This window comes from Vidua macroura, chromosome 5 (genome assembly GCF_024509145.1).
Source record: "Vidua macroura isolate BioBank_ID:100142 chromosome 5, ASM2450914v1, whole genome shotgun sequence".
NCBI lineage: Eukaryota > Metazoa > Chordata > Aves > Passeriformes > Viduidae > Vidua > Vidua macroura.
Window position 1 is genome coordinate 45,278,661 of NC_071575.1, and position 19,566 is coordinate 45,298,226.

At 38.0% G+C, this 19,566-nt stretch overlaps 1 protein-coding gene across 4 annotated transcripts in view; it reads right to left on the reverse strand.

The window, feature by feature from the left end:
• Nucleotides 1-19,566, reverse strand: part of PDZRN4 (PDZ domain containing ring finger 4) — a 234,952-nt gene that overhangs the window by 22,674 nt on the left and 192,712 nt on the right. For all 4 annotated transcript variants that reach the window (XM_053977713.1, XM_053977714.1, XM_053977712.1 and 1 more), the window contains 2 exons: nucleotides 18,234-18,487; nucleotides 16,548-16,650 (listed from right to left, as the gene is read on the reverse strand). In XM_053977713.1, the coding sequence (XP_053833688.1) occupies nucleotides 16,548-16,650; nucleotides 18,234-18,487 (357 nt within the window). The remainder of the gene's footprint in view (nucleotides 1-16,547; nucleotides 16,651-18,233; nucleotides 18,488-19,566) is intronic.

Genomic DNA, 19,566 nt, shown 5'->3' on the forward strand with positions numbered 1-19,566 from the left:
CATAGTGTTTAGCATACATTTTAAGAAAAAACAGCACCAAAATAATAAAGTAAAATAAGAGAAGAATAGTTACTTTTGTCTTTGTTTTTCCTTTTTACCTGTAGTAATTGCTGAGAAGCTGCTTTTACTGTTCATCTTGCTAATGGTTTAATTGACAGAATGAGTAATTGAATGAAGTAAGCACAAAAGGCCGAGATCAGAGTACTTACAGAATAGCTCAATGAGGAATTGACTGAGAAAGTACATTAAAGTCTGACTTATTTTAATAAATTAGTTACACTGAAAAAAACCCCTCATCTATCTGAGCTAGTGGCAGTCTTCTGAGGAATCAAACAGAAGAGCTAAGGGACTATATGGATTACACACACCTTAAAATTAAGATTCATTCTGAAGTATCATCTTGATTCTGCACCTTTATGGGTGAGACCAACCTCCAGCTGAATTTTGTCTGCTTTTCACACTTTCTGTCACAGTTACTGTATGAAGTTTCTGTACATGAGGTAATTTTTTCAGCTTCTTGTTAGTTTCTGTAAACTATGGAAACTAAGAAAAGATCAGTCTCAGTCTCATAAAATTGTTTAGTCATTCCAACTCTGCAGTTCTTGCCTCATCACTTATCTTGCATCTCAATGATGCAAGCATTGGGATCATTATCAGACAGGGCTTCAAAGAGCCAAGCACCTGGCAGCATCTTGCTAATAGCATTCATTTTCTTGGTTTTTTTCCTCCACCTGACCTGAAGGATTTACGTTTTCCAGGCTGCTAAATCACCAGTCGTTTATGTTGCTACTTTGAGTAACATTTAATCTCCATAATGCTACACACTCATCATCACTGGCAAGTAATTCTGCTCATGAAATAAAACTAATACAAACAGAACCTTAACTCTTTGTACAGGAACAGTTCAATCTAATGAAGTCCTAGGAGGGCTAACAGTGGAGCTACTAAATAGAAAAAATTAATCTGAAATTCAGAAGATATGATAATGGTATTAACATGTTACATAAAATCATACATTGCAAATGAGAGGGTGTAAAACAGAGGGGTTTGTAGCAAATCAAACATCAGCAGAAGAATAAATGCAATTCTTCAGACTTCATTTTAAAGCACAGTTTATTTCACTTTGAATTTGTACTGTGCAGGAGTTGTGAGTGTCATGTACAAATGTTCAGGGCGTGTACAATAGGTGAGATACACAGTTTAAACAGACAGTGTTTCAAACAGGTATCATGTTTCTCATTATCCAAATCATGCTTCCAACACTGAGCATGGCTTTTTTTTAGAGGTTATATCGTTAATGGTGACCAGAAGTAATTTGAAGAAATTCAGAAGAAAGAGATGTAAATCCCAGCATTGCTAGAATTCATCAAAACAATCTATTTCAACTATGATCCTTTTTCTGTGGACTACCTATCTCTGTTTTGATGAAGAGAGTCTGTGACACCTCTGCTGTATATTTAGCGAAGTAATTTCATACTAAGGTAGGTATTTTACTTTCAGGGTTGGGGTGGGTGTTAAATATTTAATTCTTTACTTGCATGTGCATAATAAGTCTATGTGTGCAAACTTTTATATATGACTATATAGGCACATGCAGTGTTATATATCTGTGCAGTGCTTATATATCTGTATGTAAGTGCATGCCAGGCAGGTCAGTTACACTGCAGAGAATCTTTCCTGGCAATCATCTAACAGTTAATTTAAGAGCATGATTACAATTCTTGAAAACACAGTGACAGGATATATGCTTATAATGAGAAAGTGAAAATGTCAGATCACCCCACAATTCACAGAATCAGAGTAATGACATTTACAGCCATCTCTGGATTTCACTAACTTTTAATGACAAACCATATAGACTATCTATTTACTCATAAATGCAAAAAACAAATGGTAAAAAGAAACAAGAATTTTCAGTTTCTAGAAAACTCTTCTGTCATAAGATAGATTAGTCCAATATAAACCCCTTCTCTCACTTTTCCTCCATGACAACTGAGTGTTTATGGTGAGCTACTGTAAAGAAACGGCTTGCAGGAGAGCCTGTATAGAGGAACTGCCTATCACTGCAGCTTTCTTAAGTCTGCCAATACAAAAAGATCAAAATTATCTGGGATTCTGGGGCTCCCAGACAGAAGGCAAGTAATACTGCAGGCAAACAAAGGCATCCTAGACCTCAGAACTATCCTAACACTATCAAAGAGTTATGCTCTCCTGTCAAATGGATTTTCCAGGAAGTACATTAATGTCTTTGTAACACAGGCTAATTGAAGGCTATGTTCCAGAAGTATTCAGTGTGAAACAGAGTGCAATGAAACAGCCCTCCCCTTCACAGGTCACTGCAGGGTCCTATCACATTCTTTTCACAATGAATGAAACTTGTATTTAAAAGCTTGCAGGGGGTTTAATTTACAAACACTTGCCACTTTCACCAGAAAAACAATTCTTCTATCATAAAAGCAAAGCTCTTAACTGCTCTGCTATCTTCAACATGTAAGGTAAGAAACAGTGCAGGATTTTAGCACATTATAGATCAGTTTTAGAACCCATTCTGTAAATGTCTGTGGAGATTTGGTAGAGTTCAGGGTTTAGTTTTTAAAATTACTGACATCCTCAAGTTGTGAAAATAACCTAAAGAAATAAATTATTTTTTCCTCTCTCTAACAGTCCCAGTATGTTCTGTTATTCAGATTTCACATAGCCCAGCACATCTACAATGTACTTGGGGGCTATTTGGATGGAAATAGAAAAGCTATGGAGCAAGACAGAGACAGCCTAGATGTAAACAAGTTGGAACTGCTGGCAGCTGTGCTGTTACAAATAAAATTGCATTCCCTGGTGTCCCCTCACTTATCAAATTTGACAGAAGACTGTCCTGACTTCTCATAAACAGCATCGAAAAGGACAAATCACATTGGGTGTCAGATTTGCCAGAATGGATTTGGTTGGTAGCTTGCCACAAAGAAATAGAAGGTTATCTCCATTCCACATGGTGGGGAAAAACAATGCTCAGTCCAAGGGGTGGGGGCTTTACCTTATAGGCTGAAGTCTCATATAATCCTCATTTTTTGAAGTCTGGTTTAGATTTAAGAATCTCTGACACAAGATTTGTTTACATCAAAGCAGAAAGTAGAAATATCAGCAAGCATTTTTCAAATGCATAATCCAAACCCAAACACAATGTAGTATGAGAAATACTTAAAAATAAAACCACTTTCCTACTGATCCCTGCTTTATAGCTACTCTTAGAGCCACATGCTCTTTTGTGTCCAGACAAAGAATGCTCTGGGATGGCAGGATGCTGCAGACAATTATACCAGTGTTAGAAAACAAAACAAAACAAAACAAAAGAAGAAAAAGAAAAAACTAGCAGAAACCCCCAGAATTAATATGCTGAAATATAGGCACCTATTAATTAAATATCACCGTTCAACTGTGGCAGCAGAATTTGGCCCTGTAGCTGCTGAATCTTTTAATAATAAAGAAGCTCCAATGGATGTGGGAATTCACTCTTACCCTGCAGCTCTGGAGTGAAAATTTTTGGTGTGCATTACACTTCTGTGTGAAAAATCAAACACTGGAGAAACTTAGGGCATGGTAGGCCCGCCAGTGAGTGTCCAGCAGTCTGATGTGTGATGATCAGCAACAGCCTCCTGGCCATGAGTGGGAGGAGGAAGACACCCTGGTGTCAGCTGAGACTCCCTTTGGGTGAGGACGGCATGGATAGCAGTCATGGAGCAGGTGGGGCAACTGGTTGGGCTGGATGAATGATGGAGCTGGACTACAAATATGAGAAGCCTGTGATCACTGTGCTATGAACAAATTCAGTGCTGCAGTAGGAGGAAGGGTCTGGAGCATATGAGGATGAGATAAACACCTTTAAGTCTGTGGGCCTGGCAGACCTTGTGTGACTTGCATTTAAAGGATATTTTAACATAAAGACACCTGGTGGACTTTAGAGTGAGTGTATGTCATATGGAAGTCAAAGAAAGAAAAAAAATCCTTTGCAAATTACAGGCTACCTGGCTGCTAAAGGCTCAACAGCTGACAGTGTATCTTCCAGGAAGTCACAAACCCTCTCTTGAAGCTTAGCTAGCATACACGATACCAAAATGATAAATCCAAAAAATCAACGCTTATGAGAAATACTTATGAGAAATATTAACCCTAAAATACTCTAAATGCTATTAAAAAACAACTTTTCCCCATTGTCTGGATGATCACACTTACTGGAAAATAAAACATCCACTGTCTTCTTTCAAACAGGCCATGGCTTTACTTTTCTCCCTGATTCTTCTTCCTTCCTATTTGTCCTCTTTATTTCTGTTCTTTTCCCATGGTGCAGTATGAATGCTAATTTATTAGCGATACTTAACTACATACCTATATTTTTCTGTGATATGCATGCATATATATTTCCTCCTGCTTGAGACCCAACACCCCTTCTGGTATATTGTGTATCGGGGAAAACCATGAATACTTGCTTTCTGAGCAGAGAGACCCATGATGAAATGCTTATATGTAGTATTTTTCAGCATTAACTTTGGTCCTTGCTAATAGTGTTTCCCTCAATAGAAATGTAAATTTGCAAGGATACAAGAGGAGGTTGAAGTATAATTAGCTAACTGATAATATGCAGTGAAGTGTTTCTTTTTCACTAATCTTAGATCCTACATTGTCACTTTCTTCTCATTAAACGAAGTAGGTGGGAATAGCACAGAGGAGGCAGAAACTGAACCTTATGTTAAAATGAGATAAGCAGACTGGAGTAGTAACTATTCTATTGTGAAGTGTGTGTGAACACACTAAACTGTCACATTGGTTTTTGCTCCTTGAGGGTGGGGAGAACAAATCCATCAAACTTAACCAGTTCAATTTTTCTTTCCTTTTGGGGCTTCCCAAAATTTGCTCCCCATCTGTTTTCCAATGGAAATGGCTCTGATGTAAAATGTTATAATGGACCTTCTCTTGGTTTTCAGGTAGGAATACAGTACTCCATGTCTTGCTAGAAGTCCATTAACTAATTAGAGGGCTGGAGTACATCTCCAAAAAGGGAAAGCTGGGAGAACTGCATTTGATTAGTCTTTTGAAGAGAATTCACCTACTCTCAATAAGGAGATATTGTTGCTTCCTTCAGGTATCAATGCAAGAGTCCAGAGAAGTCAGAACCAGACTCTCTGAGGTGCATTGTGACAGTCACATGAGACAACAGACACTAGTTGCTACTCAGGAAATTCCAATTAGATATTTAGGGAAGTGCTTCTTACTATGAGGGTAGTCAAAGACTGGAAGAGTTGTCCAGAGAAGTTGTAGACTATAACTACAACTACAACTACAAGTTGTAGACTATAACTATAACTATATATCAGCTGTATAATCAGCAGCCATTTCTTTGCTCCTTTACAACAGGCTCACTGCAATTTCTGGACTTGCTTCAAATAGGGGTAATTGAAGGCCACTTGGAAAATTTAGTGGTAATGTCTACTGAAGGGAATGAGACAATATCAGCTCATGACATCAGTGCTAAAATCTTTACAACAACTTCTACATTTCTGTTTATCATTCATTGTGTTGGTGATTAAGGTCTGGAAGGGATCCAAGATGTGCAAAAGATCGATGTACTTGGAAACCAGTCTCCACATCTGAGACTGTCAGATATATACTTCTCTGTCCATGAATGCCCTCTGGAGTTTTCCAGGCCCTAATGGTACAAAAACCATTCAAATCTCACACACTTCACTGGGTAGAAGAAAGTACTGAAGGTACTGTTGAAAGTAAGAATTCTGATAAGGCCAGGAACTTCAGGTCCCCAGATGATAGGTGTTCCCCTTCCAAAAACCTCATATACCTCAGCTGTTTCTGGTTTCCAATTCCCTTAAGTTTAATAAAGAACCTCTTCATAGCTTACAGTTCTTTCTAAATTGTAGCAAGCACCTTTTTCTAGACAATAAATCTTACATACACGAAGTCCAGAGTTTTAAGAGGTGTCATAGCTGCAGATTTAAGGGGCATTCAGCTGCAGTTCAGATCAGCTGAAAAACACTTAGAATAATTAGCTTTCACAATACAATAAATGAAATAATAAATTAAAACAATACAATAATAATACAATAAATTTCACCTAGTGCAGGTAAAATCATACTTCATATTTGCTGTATTTCAAAATGTTACTGCTGAGTACTTGGCTCTATAAACATCATTGTTACTGCTGCCTGCCTGCTTTGGGCCTGAAATGTGTCAGAAGATTTATCTGCCTCATCAGCACTTTCTAAACACCCAGGCAGCCAATCGAAATGGGGAGGCATAACAGATGTGCCAACATCTGCTGCAGCAAGCATTTATCTGGACAGTGAAACATATAGCTGTAGATTCAAACTCTTAACCAGTTACAACTTCATGTGTTTGGACAGCCTAGATTTACAACTGTGTGAAGGCTATTTTGGGATATTAATTGAAATCAAGTTGAAAATGCAGTTTTTCAATTACATTTGTGAGAAATATACTTTTCTGTTATTCAGTTTATGTCTTTCAGACACAGTAAAGGCAAAATACTATGAAAAAGCTAATTTTAAAGTTGAACTTAGAAATTCTTAGAAAGCACTATTAAAATCCCATCCCATCTATGCTCTTGTTTACCTTACACATATTAAAATATGTATAGTTAAAATATGCACATTTTAATCACATACATATGCCTATAAATCAAGTACATGAAGCAATAGGAAATTACTTTCAAAACACATTTTGATTTTCCTGGCACCAGAATGAGGTCTATGGGCACCATATCCATGCTGAGTTTCAGCTGTTCAAACTTCTGTTGCACACAGAATGCCCTCTACCCCCAAACACATACTTGTGCAGATTGATAAAACCATGAGATGAAATACAAAGCAAACTCATCTTCTGCTTTTTGATGCACAATACAGTTTCACCTATATTCCTGCTCACCAAACCATGCCCTCTAGGAATGACTATCACATTCTCTTTGAAGAGATCCCTCATTAAATAAGAAAGCAAACTCCCAGAGAAAAGGCCTCTCCTGCTTTTTTTTGATTTCTCCTCTGAAGGCCCAGCATGAATAATACTGAAACTTTGCTTTAAGCCCAGTTTATTGTAAAAGGTTCCCTCTTGCTAGGGGGACTCAGCCCATGTTTCCTGTGCTCTAGGATTTCCTAGGATCTGAGCTTTAAAATAGCAACATTATAATAAACTGGTTAACATGACTTAGGCTACTTTTAAAAGAATATGTAAAATAAATTATTCCCTCCCATCTTTTGTCTGTATAGCTAGATTTCATGTTTCCAAGACAGACTACATGAACATTCAAGTAGAAGGCATATGAAAAATGGCATTAATAAAATCCTTAGAAATATTTTGACTGTAAAGCATATATGGAAGTATGTGGGATAATAATGTAAGAACTGTCTAAACAAAGAATTTCTCCAAAACAGAAGATTTATAATCCACACATTTCCATAAATATGAAAATATTACCAGCACCCTTCTCTTCCTTCACTGACTAAAAAGCACATTCCATACATTGTAATGTCGCCCAGCAATAAAGTGTTGCTAAAGTAAAGCCACTTTTCTTCATTTTCCTGGTAAAACATAAGCTCTGACAACAAGTAAGAATTTTTATTAGCTTCCAGGTGAAGTAAGGAGTAACCCTGTGCTTGTTTTATGAAATCATGAAAAAGAATGAATTTCACTGACTTGATAAATATTTTCTCCTGTTTTAAAACACAATAAATGGTAATAACCTTGATAAATTTGTCCATGCCAGTATTGTGTCTTTTTCCCCCCATTCTCTCATGATCCTCTGCAGTTGTGGACACAATTCAAATCCCTAAATTGGAATATTTGTTACTTAGAGGAAGTGAGATGACAGCAACTTCATTCACTTTGAATGTCAGAATTTTGTGATGATATACAATGAACAACTGTGGCAGAAATTACCCTGACATTGCCTTCTATCTAAATGACCCAATGGCTAGCAAGGAAAAAGACTGATTTAATGGCCAAAAAAGAGATACATTACAATTAAAGGCTTCTGGCTTTTATTGCTACTTCTGCCACTGATTGACTTGGTAAGTCTCTCAATACAACTGTCCTTAGTTCACCTGCTTATGAATTCATGTAGCAATACACGACATCATAACACTGCAGAACCTCAATAGAATGGTTTTGTTTAATTTCTTTATACCTGAAAAGTAACTTCAATACTTAAAGGACAAATGAAAATCTGAAAGAAAAGGGCTGCTCCTTTTATCAATCCTTTGCTCATTTACAGTGTACAATCGGCCACAGTTAGGGAGAAATTCCATGTTTATTATTGTCTATGGGTAAATTACATTGATGTAAATTCACAGGCGTTTTAAAAAAAAAATGCCAGTGAAAATACAAAATCTTCTGCTGTTTTATGCCAAATGCATCCTCAGTGTTCTTTTAATTATATCCAGTGTTATTAAAAGAAATAAAGCAAAAAATATTCCAGTGCCACTTTCCCCTTTTTTTATTTCAACTGTGACCTTTTCCATTTTTAGTCAATAGCTGGGTCACAGGCCAGGTGTTTGCCACCCAGAACTCTTTTGAGTTAACAAGAAGAAATCACAAGGAAAGGTTTTAGAAGCCCTGATCATGCTAAGTGCTTCTTCAGCTCCAACTGAATCAATTTTAATGATCTATTTACTAATCCAGGTGAATTCCTTACAAGATAGCTTTAAACACAGTCCATTTTTTCTCTTTATATTTGTATGATAGGACAGGTGGAATGGGAAAAAAAAAAGGCCAATCATCCCAAGTCTCCACAGACCAGACTCTCCTAAGCAGCCAAGGTCACAAACTACACACATACCCATTCACTTCTGTCATGATACTTCTTATCAGCAAGTACTACATAATATTAAAAATTGCCACCAAAAAATCAGAATAATGATGTCAGTAAATGTCTCTATGCCATGGGGTAAGCATGATTCAGCTGTAACTGCTAGGTTTGAACCAATGGTCAGAAAAGAAACATAGTGTACCAAGTGTCTCTCCTATGATAACAGACTGAGAGAATTGGGGTTGTTCAGCCTGGAAAAGAGAAAGCCTCAGGAAGAACTTAGAGCAGCTTTCCACAGCTAAGGGGGGCTACAAGGGAGTTGGAGAGGGACTTTATACGTGGGCATGTCATGATAGGACAAGGGGTAAGGGCTTTAAAATGAAAGAGGCACATTTTGATTATATATTAGGAACAAGTTCTTCACTATGAGGGTAATGAGACACCCAGAGAAGCTGTGGATCTCCATCCCTGGCAGTATTCAGGGCCATGGTGGATGAGACTTTGAACAGCCTGGTCAAGTGGGAGGTGTCCCTGCCAATGGCAGGGGTTGGAACTACATGATCTTTAAAGTCCCTTCCAATCCAAACCATTCCACGATTCTGTGATGAAGTCCCAGATTATCTAAGCCCACTTTGAGCCCTCAGTTCATTCCCTTCACCACAACAGCAGTCCCATAAGGAAAGGCATGTGGTGAGAAGCATCTGCTTTTTCCATTGAAAATCTACAACACATCAAATCTGTTCCTATTTCTCCTACCATACCAGTCAGGTCTGATGACAATGGAAAGCCACAACCTTGTCCACCATTTCAGCTCTTCTAAACTACAACATCCATATCTCTATAAGGATCCATATTTCTTGAAGCCTTCTCTTTTAAATTATGTCTGGTGGTTGCTGAATTTAAAAACTGCCTTTTATTTCCTAGAGGTGCATTTTGTGATTTATCTCCAATTTTAAGAAGTTCAGGGTAAAATATAAAGACTCCGATCACAGTAGGAAATACAGTGAAAAAACATACAGAACCTGATAGCTAGCTTCATTGTGCAGAAACACTCATCAAGTAACAAAACAAAAGAGCCTGACGGCAGCAATCAGCAGTGCTGGCAGTGTGTGCACAGAAGCTGTTTCCAAAAAACCCTGTTTGTTCAGGTGCTAGCAATTGAGGAGGAGTTCAGGTTGTGTTGCCGCAAGCTCCTGTAATGCTCACACAGGGGTGTTTGCAGACTATCAGAGCTCTGGAGGGAGCTGTTACAGGCTATCAGCTCAGTAATCCTCATGTTAAAAAGGCCCTAAATATGTATTTACAAGATAGACAGACCTGTGTGTTTTATTGGTTAAGTACTGTATGCGTTGAAAAGGTCTTAAATAGGAATTCACCAGGCAGGCAGGTCTCATCTGGGCTATTACAGCAATGGTGGGCTGTTCACTGAGAATGAATGTCACTGAGACCACTCTTCAGTGGCCCATGAGAGCCTCAACCCATAAATACTTATAGGTGTTCAAGCAACTTTATTCAGATAAACAGCCTCACTCAGACTGCTATCTGAAATTACTCCTTCTTTATTTCTAAGGAAAAAAATGCCAATAAAAATCAATCACTTCAAAAGTGTAATGCCACAGAACTGATAAATTTGAATTTGTTCCTGAAATACCTTCCCTTATCACAGTTGGATGAGTATCACTGGAAGAGAGAACCAGTGTGTTACTGCTGCACTGTATCTACTGCAATGCTCAGATACAGTAAAAGAAACAAGGAGAGCAGGGTAAAATTTTTCCCAATGCAATTTTTAAGTGTCCAGTGAAAAGATGTCTACACAAAGATTTACTCATGGCCAATTCCAAAAGGTTTCTAGCTTATCTCTATTCAAGGCCCATTTTTAGTTGTTTGTGAAAACAGCTGACAGCATCTGATCCAGAAATGCTCAGGTCAATAGGAAACCTTAGGAATTTCAGCAGGTTTGGAGCAGGCCAACAGTAAATTTGATGGACTAATCTAAATTTGCAGTTAACAGATTTATGAGTGCAAATACTTATCAAAACATTTAAATGAATGGCTGTGCATAACCATAAATTAGCATTTGCATTCAACATGCATACAGACACATTTATTTCCTTATTCTGATGGAAAAATCTGTCCCTTGGGTCTACAAATCAGAACATGATCTTAAGAGTAATAATTTTTGCTCTGAAGTATTAACCAACCCTCAGAGCACCATGCACTGCTGTGCTTAGGAGGAGGAGGATGCAGTAAAGCAACTTGCATATGAATATTCTAATTTCCAGAAGTCCTATTTTCTATAGCATGGGAAAAATCCATACAGCATGTGTGTAGTTTCTAGCTCATGCTCCAAGTGGGAAAAGTCTCACATGGCTTTTTCTCAAAATACCATGCTCTTTCCCCCAAGAACTCTTATCCTTCCACTGCTTGGACACAAAAGGCTCCATAAAACACGGTCACAGAAAGATTTTACCTGCACATGATTCATGTGGCTGTCTGTATGTTTACTGACATGCACAAACTTTCTGAGCAAAAAAGTAACATAAAGCTGCTCAATGGTTTCTAAATGAAGAGATCAGAATACCTCATAATTTCATATCGGATCAACTCTATCCTAAGCAACTTTTCAGAGGTACTGGTCTTAAAACTATACCAATCTATCAAGACTATCATTGGCGTGCATTAGAACTAAAGTCATCAGATACAGGTGGGCTAACACAATGGCTGCCATTCTCCCTTCTTCACTCTGAAATGTTTCCCTCCTGACATGATGGACTATTGGATGGACATGATGGACATGATGGATATAATTTTCCAGGCTCCTGAAAGCTGAAACAATCACTTGTGCCTAAAAATGAAAATAATCAGAGCTGGAAAGTCTTTTAGGCAATTATTCTGGTTTCTTTTGTGCATTCACATTGACTAATATCCAACCTTCCTCCAAAAAAGAACCCGTCAATGTTGACAGCAAATTTACGTATAGTCTTCCTCACATATGCAACAACAGATAATGCAACCCACTACTATTCCTTCTCAAGGATGTCTGCTTTTTGCTGTTTGGAAGAAGCATTCATCTGGAAATGAGAATCTTTTCCCGAGATATATGAAGTTTTAAAAGCTGTAATCCCCCAGCAGAAAGCAATCACCTCCCATTCTGCTTTTGCTCAAAAGCTACTTCAGTACATACATGGTATGAAGGTCTCTGCCCATGGATAAGGACCTGGTGACTAAACACTACCAGCTTGTGCCTGCTTGTAACAGGTTAATTTCTTGTCTCATTAGACTGATTGCATAGGACCAGACTCAGTGATACTTTCTTTTGACCAGCTCTGTCTTTACAACATTCTTTGTTGGTTATCTTTTTTCTACCTATTTTGTAACTGTCTCACCATTTAAGTGACTCTGTCATCTTAATTTCTGTATTACTATTAATGTTCCAAAACAAATATACAAAGTTTCTCTCTCCTGGATAGTAGGTTCAGAAATGTTATTAAGTGTGCACCATTAGCTTACTTATTCCTCCCTAGCACCAGTAGCCTCTATTATTCTTACAAGGACAAATTTTAGAGCAACGTTCAACACAGATTTACTGGGGACTGTGATGCTTTTAGTCATTTCACCTCATTGGTGTGCAAGTGTGATCTATAATCTAAACTCACTTGTCCAGCAGCAGAAAGCCACTCATAGTCAGGCTGGGTGGGTTTGTTCTGAATATCTCTGGCTCTCTTTCAGTGATATTGATTGCAAGTCCAATGGAGCACTTACACATCAGTCGATTCCTGCTTCTTAAAAGTCCTCATGAGTATCTGTCTATGCAAGAATTGCAAATCTTTTGATGCCTTTCTGCCAACACTGACTGATGTGGGCTCTGGCTAAGCATCTACCAGCAATTCAGATTTCTTTTAGGACAATTTTTGCAGTAGCAACATAAGGATGCTCAAGTTGGCAGATGAAAATCCCCCAGCTTCATCATCTTCCCAGCCATTCATTTAAAGTATGGTACTGTATGGAGCCTAATGAGCCTCCCTGGGAGTGCATCCTTCCAAGACAATTGGCTCATACTTGAGTTAATTTCATTGTGACAATCTGATCACAGCCCACAGGGCTTTTCTAGTTTACAACTGGAGTAGAAGAGTCTTATAAGTGTCTAATCCTACCACTGCAAGTCCATATACCCAGTGCTGACTATCATATATGATCCTCCTCTTGGTCTCTTATGGTGGAAGCTCAGGTACTTAAACACTAGCACATATTTGTAAGCAAGAATAAAAGTGATCAGAGTTTTTCAGGACATTCCCTTTTTTGGAAAACATTTTTGTTTCCAGCACCCCATTTGCTAGTCGTCTCATTTCCTTACTTCCTAATGTGGCTGCATATTTTGCATTTGTGTCTCTCACAACTGATGCATTCTTCATTTACAAACCATTTCTAGGAAATAATGAAGTGTTGTTCTAGTTCTTTTTCTGCTCACTATCTTGTTTCAATTCCTCTCTGAAATTTCAAGGTTTGGATTTTAATCCATTTAAAAATTTTCATGTTTGCCAAGGAGACCCGTGAGCTACTTATCTCCATCCTTTTGTACAATGGGAAGGTTAATGTGCATTTTGGAAACAGAACCATGCTCTTGACAGCAGACAAGTTTTTTGCTGTGTGTGATTAGCTAAAGTTCAACCAGAAAGTTGTCACAAATTAAAAAACAATTATAAAATCAAGGAACACTGATAAAATCCTCCTTCTAAATAAAGCACAGTAATAACAATAAACCTCTTTCCCCTAAACACAGGATAAATCAATCAGTGTGAGATAAAGAACGCTCTGTGGTTCTTCCATCCAGCCTGCAGACTGAGGGGTGGCATGAGCAGGGCTTCTGCACCACTTCTCCATGCTGCTTTCACCCTTAGATGGCAGACATGATGCGTGAAAAATCTAGAAACTAAGCAACACACTTTTAAGACAGTATTAATACAGGAAGTAATATAAAAGCTGGTCTTTATTGGAGGCCTCTAGAGGAGAGTGAAGACAGTTTTGTAAGTTCAGCAAATCATCATATTGCCAAGAATCCCCAGTTAGAAGCAGAGGTGATGAGGTAATTCCCCCACTTGGTTCAGCCTCTTCTGGAGCCCCCTTCTTCTAGTTGTTTATAGGAAAGTGTCTTGGAAGGGTAGCTCCTCCTTGGTTCCCAGAAGAAGCAAGATTAGAACAGGGTCTTTGGAATTTGTTTTGTCTTTCTGTCTATCAGGGTAGGAAAAATGCTGGAGTTAGCTAGGAACTATATAGCTATACAATAATAGTCTACAGAGCTAAAAATATATGAAGAATATATAAAAGCAAAAATTCTTTTGGCATCAGATGGACTGATAATTTTTGTTCATCTTTTGTCAGTTTTTGTCTTCCCAAATATTTGAGCATTTTTTCTTCCCTGTTGCTGCTGCCACAGCAGAGGAACTGTGAAGCTGTGCTTGAAATTAGATCAGGCAGCAACACTTCTAAAATTCTATTAAAAAAAAATTGGATTAGTTCCCACATCTGTTTCACAGTAAGTAATACTGGCATAATTGAGGGGCCAGGATACATCAGGGCAAGTCCCTCTGCAAAGGAAAGGAGTGGCCACAGCAGAGTACACCTAGGGCAATACTGTTGTAGAGACCATGAGAGCATTGGAGCACCCCCTGTCCTGCTGCTTCTTCCTAGGACTGGCAACAGGAGCTGGGAAGTTCTTTTTGACTCTGAGATTCTTTTTTGGGATGGAGATATATAACTATGAGGACAATGCTCTCAGTTTTTCCAGATCCCTGGTTATGGCAAGGGACATTTGTACAAGGACCTGAAAGAGCAGATAATACAACCAGTGAGAAACTTAAACCATAATATTACCATATGGGCTTAAACTTTGGGAATATCTTTAATGGTTAGAGCTCTGCTAATTAAAGGTTGCGAGATGTTCTTGTTCCTCCTAAAAAACTTTCATATTTAGTAGAAAACCTTCTTCTCAAAGGAGTCCAGACAGTTTCTTTCCCATTTAAATTTCACATTAAACACTTTATTTCAGACACTCAGTGAATATGACTTGAGCAACTGAATCACAGCTAACAGCAAATTAATGACTATGATGTTGTGATTAGCAGAGTATACAGGCAACTGAGAACCTGCCCAAACATTTACTGTAGTCACAGTATTTATGTCAGCCATTATTAGGGATAAATAATGGCCACAAAGAGGACTTGATTCCACCAGGTCGACCCTTTAAAAATTGTCACTGATATTCTTATTAAATGGTGAAAATTATTTGTTTTACCATTAAAAAAAAATCTTTCTAGATGCTTACATTACTAATTAAATTAAATACTACCAGAAAAAATAGTTTCTATTACATTTCAGGAACAAGTATCATGAACAAACACACCTGACAGAGAAATTTAATATTGTATTACACAGGGGGAGTCAAAATAGAACTTAAAGTCTGAGACTTATGCTGTGAGATACTACACCAAAATCCAACTGGGAAGAAATAATCATTTCACTTATCCATAGCAATGATTTTTTTAGGAGTTCAAATAAAAGTTTGCTTGTTCTGAAGAGATCCACTAAGTAGATGTTATTTGATTTTTCAGATTCCCCTGTCTGCTAGAAGACCAGTGGGCTGAACTTGCAGTTGAGTGTCTTAGATGCTAAAGACACAATAAAAGTGAACTCACTGCATATTTGCCAAGGCTTTCGCCTTTCATTTAATTTCCAAATGCCATCCAGTTACATGAAACCTTTGAAAGGGTTTCTTAAGGTAGAGCAAGCAGGAGGGTAGGATGTTTTTAATATTGTATTAAAGATTTTTAATTATTTATAATCATTCTTATTTAAAACACAGTAACTTGAACTTATGAAAAGACTCAGCACTGTTTAATAATAAAAAGAACCATCTGCTTCTTATGTCTGTACCTATAAATATTTTGTTACTAGATGACAGTGGAAAACATGAAAAGCTAATGACTGACTGACAAGTAGATTATTTAGATATTTAAATGAAAATCTAATGAAGAGCAACATCACTAATCACATGTTATCATTTTGGGAAGCTTCACATAATGATTTTCCAGTGACTCATACACACATCCACCCTTGTTACCAGACAGTGCAATACATTAGCAGCAAAGGGAGATTTGTGGTACAGAGCACAATCTCTTATAATTGCAATACTTACAATGTCAAATATCAAAGAGCAAGTAATAAAAACTATATTCATTATCCAGTTTGAAGTGTGATCTTAAAAACACTCAAGCACACCCCCAAATATCTAGAAGACTGATTTCTCAGGCATGAAATACAAGGACAATTGATTCTTAAAATTAGAGGCAGGAGGGGGAAAGCAATTAAGCTTCCAGTAACCATTTGTAATTGTGGAAAGGCTTGCTTTAAAGCATTAAATCTATTCAAAAGAAGCATTCAGGTTGCAGTCTCTGCTGCACAAAGACAGAACATGTTAAACAAGCCTCCTAGACTTGTATGTAGTCACCCACTGCAGAATTCTGCTTTCAAATTTCACATCTTTAGCCTAACCCTAGCCTAACCCCAGTAAATCCTGTGACATCACACAGGTATAACACAAAACTGCCTTTTGTGTTGATTTTAAGAAGTATTCCCACTCTTCTTTTTCTCAGAGGAGCCTGCTATCATCTGTGTAAATGCCATATCTGTAATAACAGAAAGACAGGGTGAAATGTGCCCGTGATCTTACCTCATACTCAAAGTCCTCTGCTCTATCTGCATCAGCAGGCAGGCTGGAAAGATACTCATTACCTTCATAAAATTCATGCTCCACTGGGTGAAGAGAATGGCAGCTATGTGGAACAAAGCAGTACAATAACAATAGATGAGAAAATATGTTTTTTTTTTTAATTAAAAGGTCCCACCTCACCCCCCTCAACTGTCACCTCCTCCCCCTGCTTCCAACCCAGTCTCACTTCATAGTTTTCTCATCTCAGGAGTGTTACTCTGAATGGCTTGACAGCCTGAAAGAACCAAGTACCTGAAAGAGCTAGTACCAAAAGCAGCATAGGCTGTTTTCCTTGCAAAAGCTCATGCTCTGGCTGAGTTCATTTTGCTGGGTTCATCTTTCAGCATATTTACACAGAGTGATTTCTTAAAAGGGTCTGGTTTGAGCTGAACTGTTTCACTGTGACATTTTTGGATTCCTTACACTCATAAAGGTACATAACTCCAGATTCAGGTGCTGTGTCACGGCTGGGGGCAACTCATAAATTATCTGGTCATAGTCTTGAACAATCTACAGGTCATATCATGCTCACAAACTGCTTAAGAATTTACCTAAAATAATTTGCATTATCCTCTTGTATTAATGTGGTAAGGACATGGTGAAGTGCACTTGAGCAACTGTACAGTTACGAATGTCAGTAAACTGTACTGTTAAATGGGCTTGGAACACAAAGAATGAGGCCTTTACAACATCTCTAGACCCAAGGCTGGATCCCAAACATGTAGTATCCAGTGTGGACCTATCTTAGCAGAGGTTAAAAACTCTTCCCCATGCTGAGGACATGGGAACCTCAATCACAGTAGCCCAGAGTTTAGAAATATCCAATAAAACTCAGAAATACATGTATCCTATTCCTTGCTGTGCAGCAGTCAGCAGTAAGCAAAATCCATCTAACCCAGAACTTCTCAAAATGGACCTACATCAAAGTCAAAAGTGTCATGTTCTGCGTTAGCATCAATTCTGCAGACACACACTTCATGCCAGCAAATCACTGAAAAAGCTCTAGGGCTATAATGGTTTTTTGCAGGCTACAGAGGGTCTGTAGGGTCATCTGGGGTTACCCACAATATGATGTTATTTATGAGGTGGAGTCAATAGAGGAAGAACCCTAAACCCTACTTTTGTATAAGCACACCTGCTGGTGTTTGCATCCAATTCAGTTCCAAAGAGAGATAAATTAATTCACATATTTTGCCATATGATAGATGAGATGGTACTTTTGGATCTCTATATTTTTGGAATTGTTTTGCTTTTGATAAGGGGACCTTTATATTAAATCACTTGTTTCCTTGATTTTTTTTTGTGAAAAATTTGGAAGAACAGAAAACAAGACTAGCTCTTTCTAGATCTGAAGAAGCGTTTTTGGTGCGTTGGAACACAGAAATGTTTTTCTTCTTGATTAGGGCTTAGCTTTGGATGAACAGATACATAAACACAAAGTAATCATATCTAAGATTCCTTCCTGTAGCCCTAATCTGCAAGTAGAGTTTAGGAAAGCTGTCACTCAACCCTGAATGGCATAGTGGTTATCAACAACATTTATTATTTATTTAAAGTGTTCCTGAGACTTTTTCAGGAAAAGGCTAGAAGACCATCACTGCAATGCCTCAATCCCACAGGTAAACAGCAGAAAAAGATAAACCATACCTATCTGAAAGTAGAAAAGGGCAGATATCAGGAACTGGTGGTGTGGAAGGCCTTAGCTTGGCCAGAGCCATGATATGCTCAAAAGTGATGTCAGTCTGAGTGCTGGCATCCATAAGCTGAACATCCTGAGAGCTACTGTGAGCTTTGGTAGCTGGGGCTCGTCGTAAAACCTGAACTACAATGGGCTCCTTGGCATTGCGGAAAGCTTCCACTGCTTCTTCGTGAGTGGCCTTGGAGAGGTCCTTCCCATTCACCTAGAGAAAACAGGAGAATTCAGCAAAGGTGAGAGAAAAGGCAGCATAAAAATATGGGTGTAAAATATAGGGGGATGAATTATATGTGCAGTACCTCAAGCCACCTGATGACATTGATGAGCACATTTTGATATCCATACAAGAGGGAATATACAGCTGGGAGGAGAAATAAGTTCTTTAATCTTTGCCAGAAATTAGAAATGGTTTGAACTCTTCCATAACATCCCACCCAATGGAATCCAAACACAGCAAAAAAAAAAAAAAAAATACAGTATTTGGAAAGTAATTTAAATTATTTCTCTTATTTTGTTTTATTAACTTTGTAAAATACAGCTAAAATAGGAGGAGTGCCTTTAATTTTGAATTTCAGCATTTTCAGTGGCATACAATTGTTTTAAAGGATTTCTGGCGTAGCACTGTTATTAATGCAGATGTCAATAAACATGTCTCTGATGTCTAAAAAGAAACAAGGCCAATTTTCAATGTTTTGTCACTTATCTGTTACGGCTATTATACAACCATTAAGACCACAGCTAGGAAGATTGGACTAGCATAGTTAGCTGCTGGTCTTTCAAGGAAAGAGAACTAACTCAATAAATAATTTGCTATGAACAAACAAATAATCAACTAGAGAAAATTACATTGCAAATGTTGCATAGCTTGGCAAAACTAAAAGACTGTGCCAAGGTTTCTCTCTACTACAGGCAAAGCAGCAAATTCCTCCTGGTCTAGATGAGGTCTTAGGGTACTAAAAAAAGTAACTGCAAGGTTTGATTATGCTAAATTTATACAAATTCAGGGGCTTGGGGCAAGATTTGCAAGCATCAGCCCATTACAAAATGTGAAGGCTAATTGGTCAATGGCAGTCAGTAGCTAAGCCCTTGAACATAGGACTGTGCAACCTCCTTACACAGAAAATACCATTCCAGAGTTTTCAGAGCAGTGGGACCACTGTTGACTGTTACACAGGACCTAACTGATGTGAGCTACTGTGGAAATGAGATGATTCTGTGCTGGGGTAGAAAGGTAGGGTTTTTTAGTAAGAAATGTGGCTACCTGAAGGTACCAAAACCTGATTA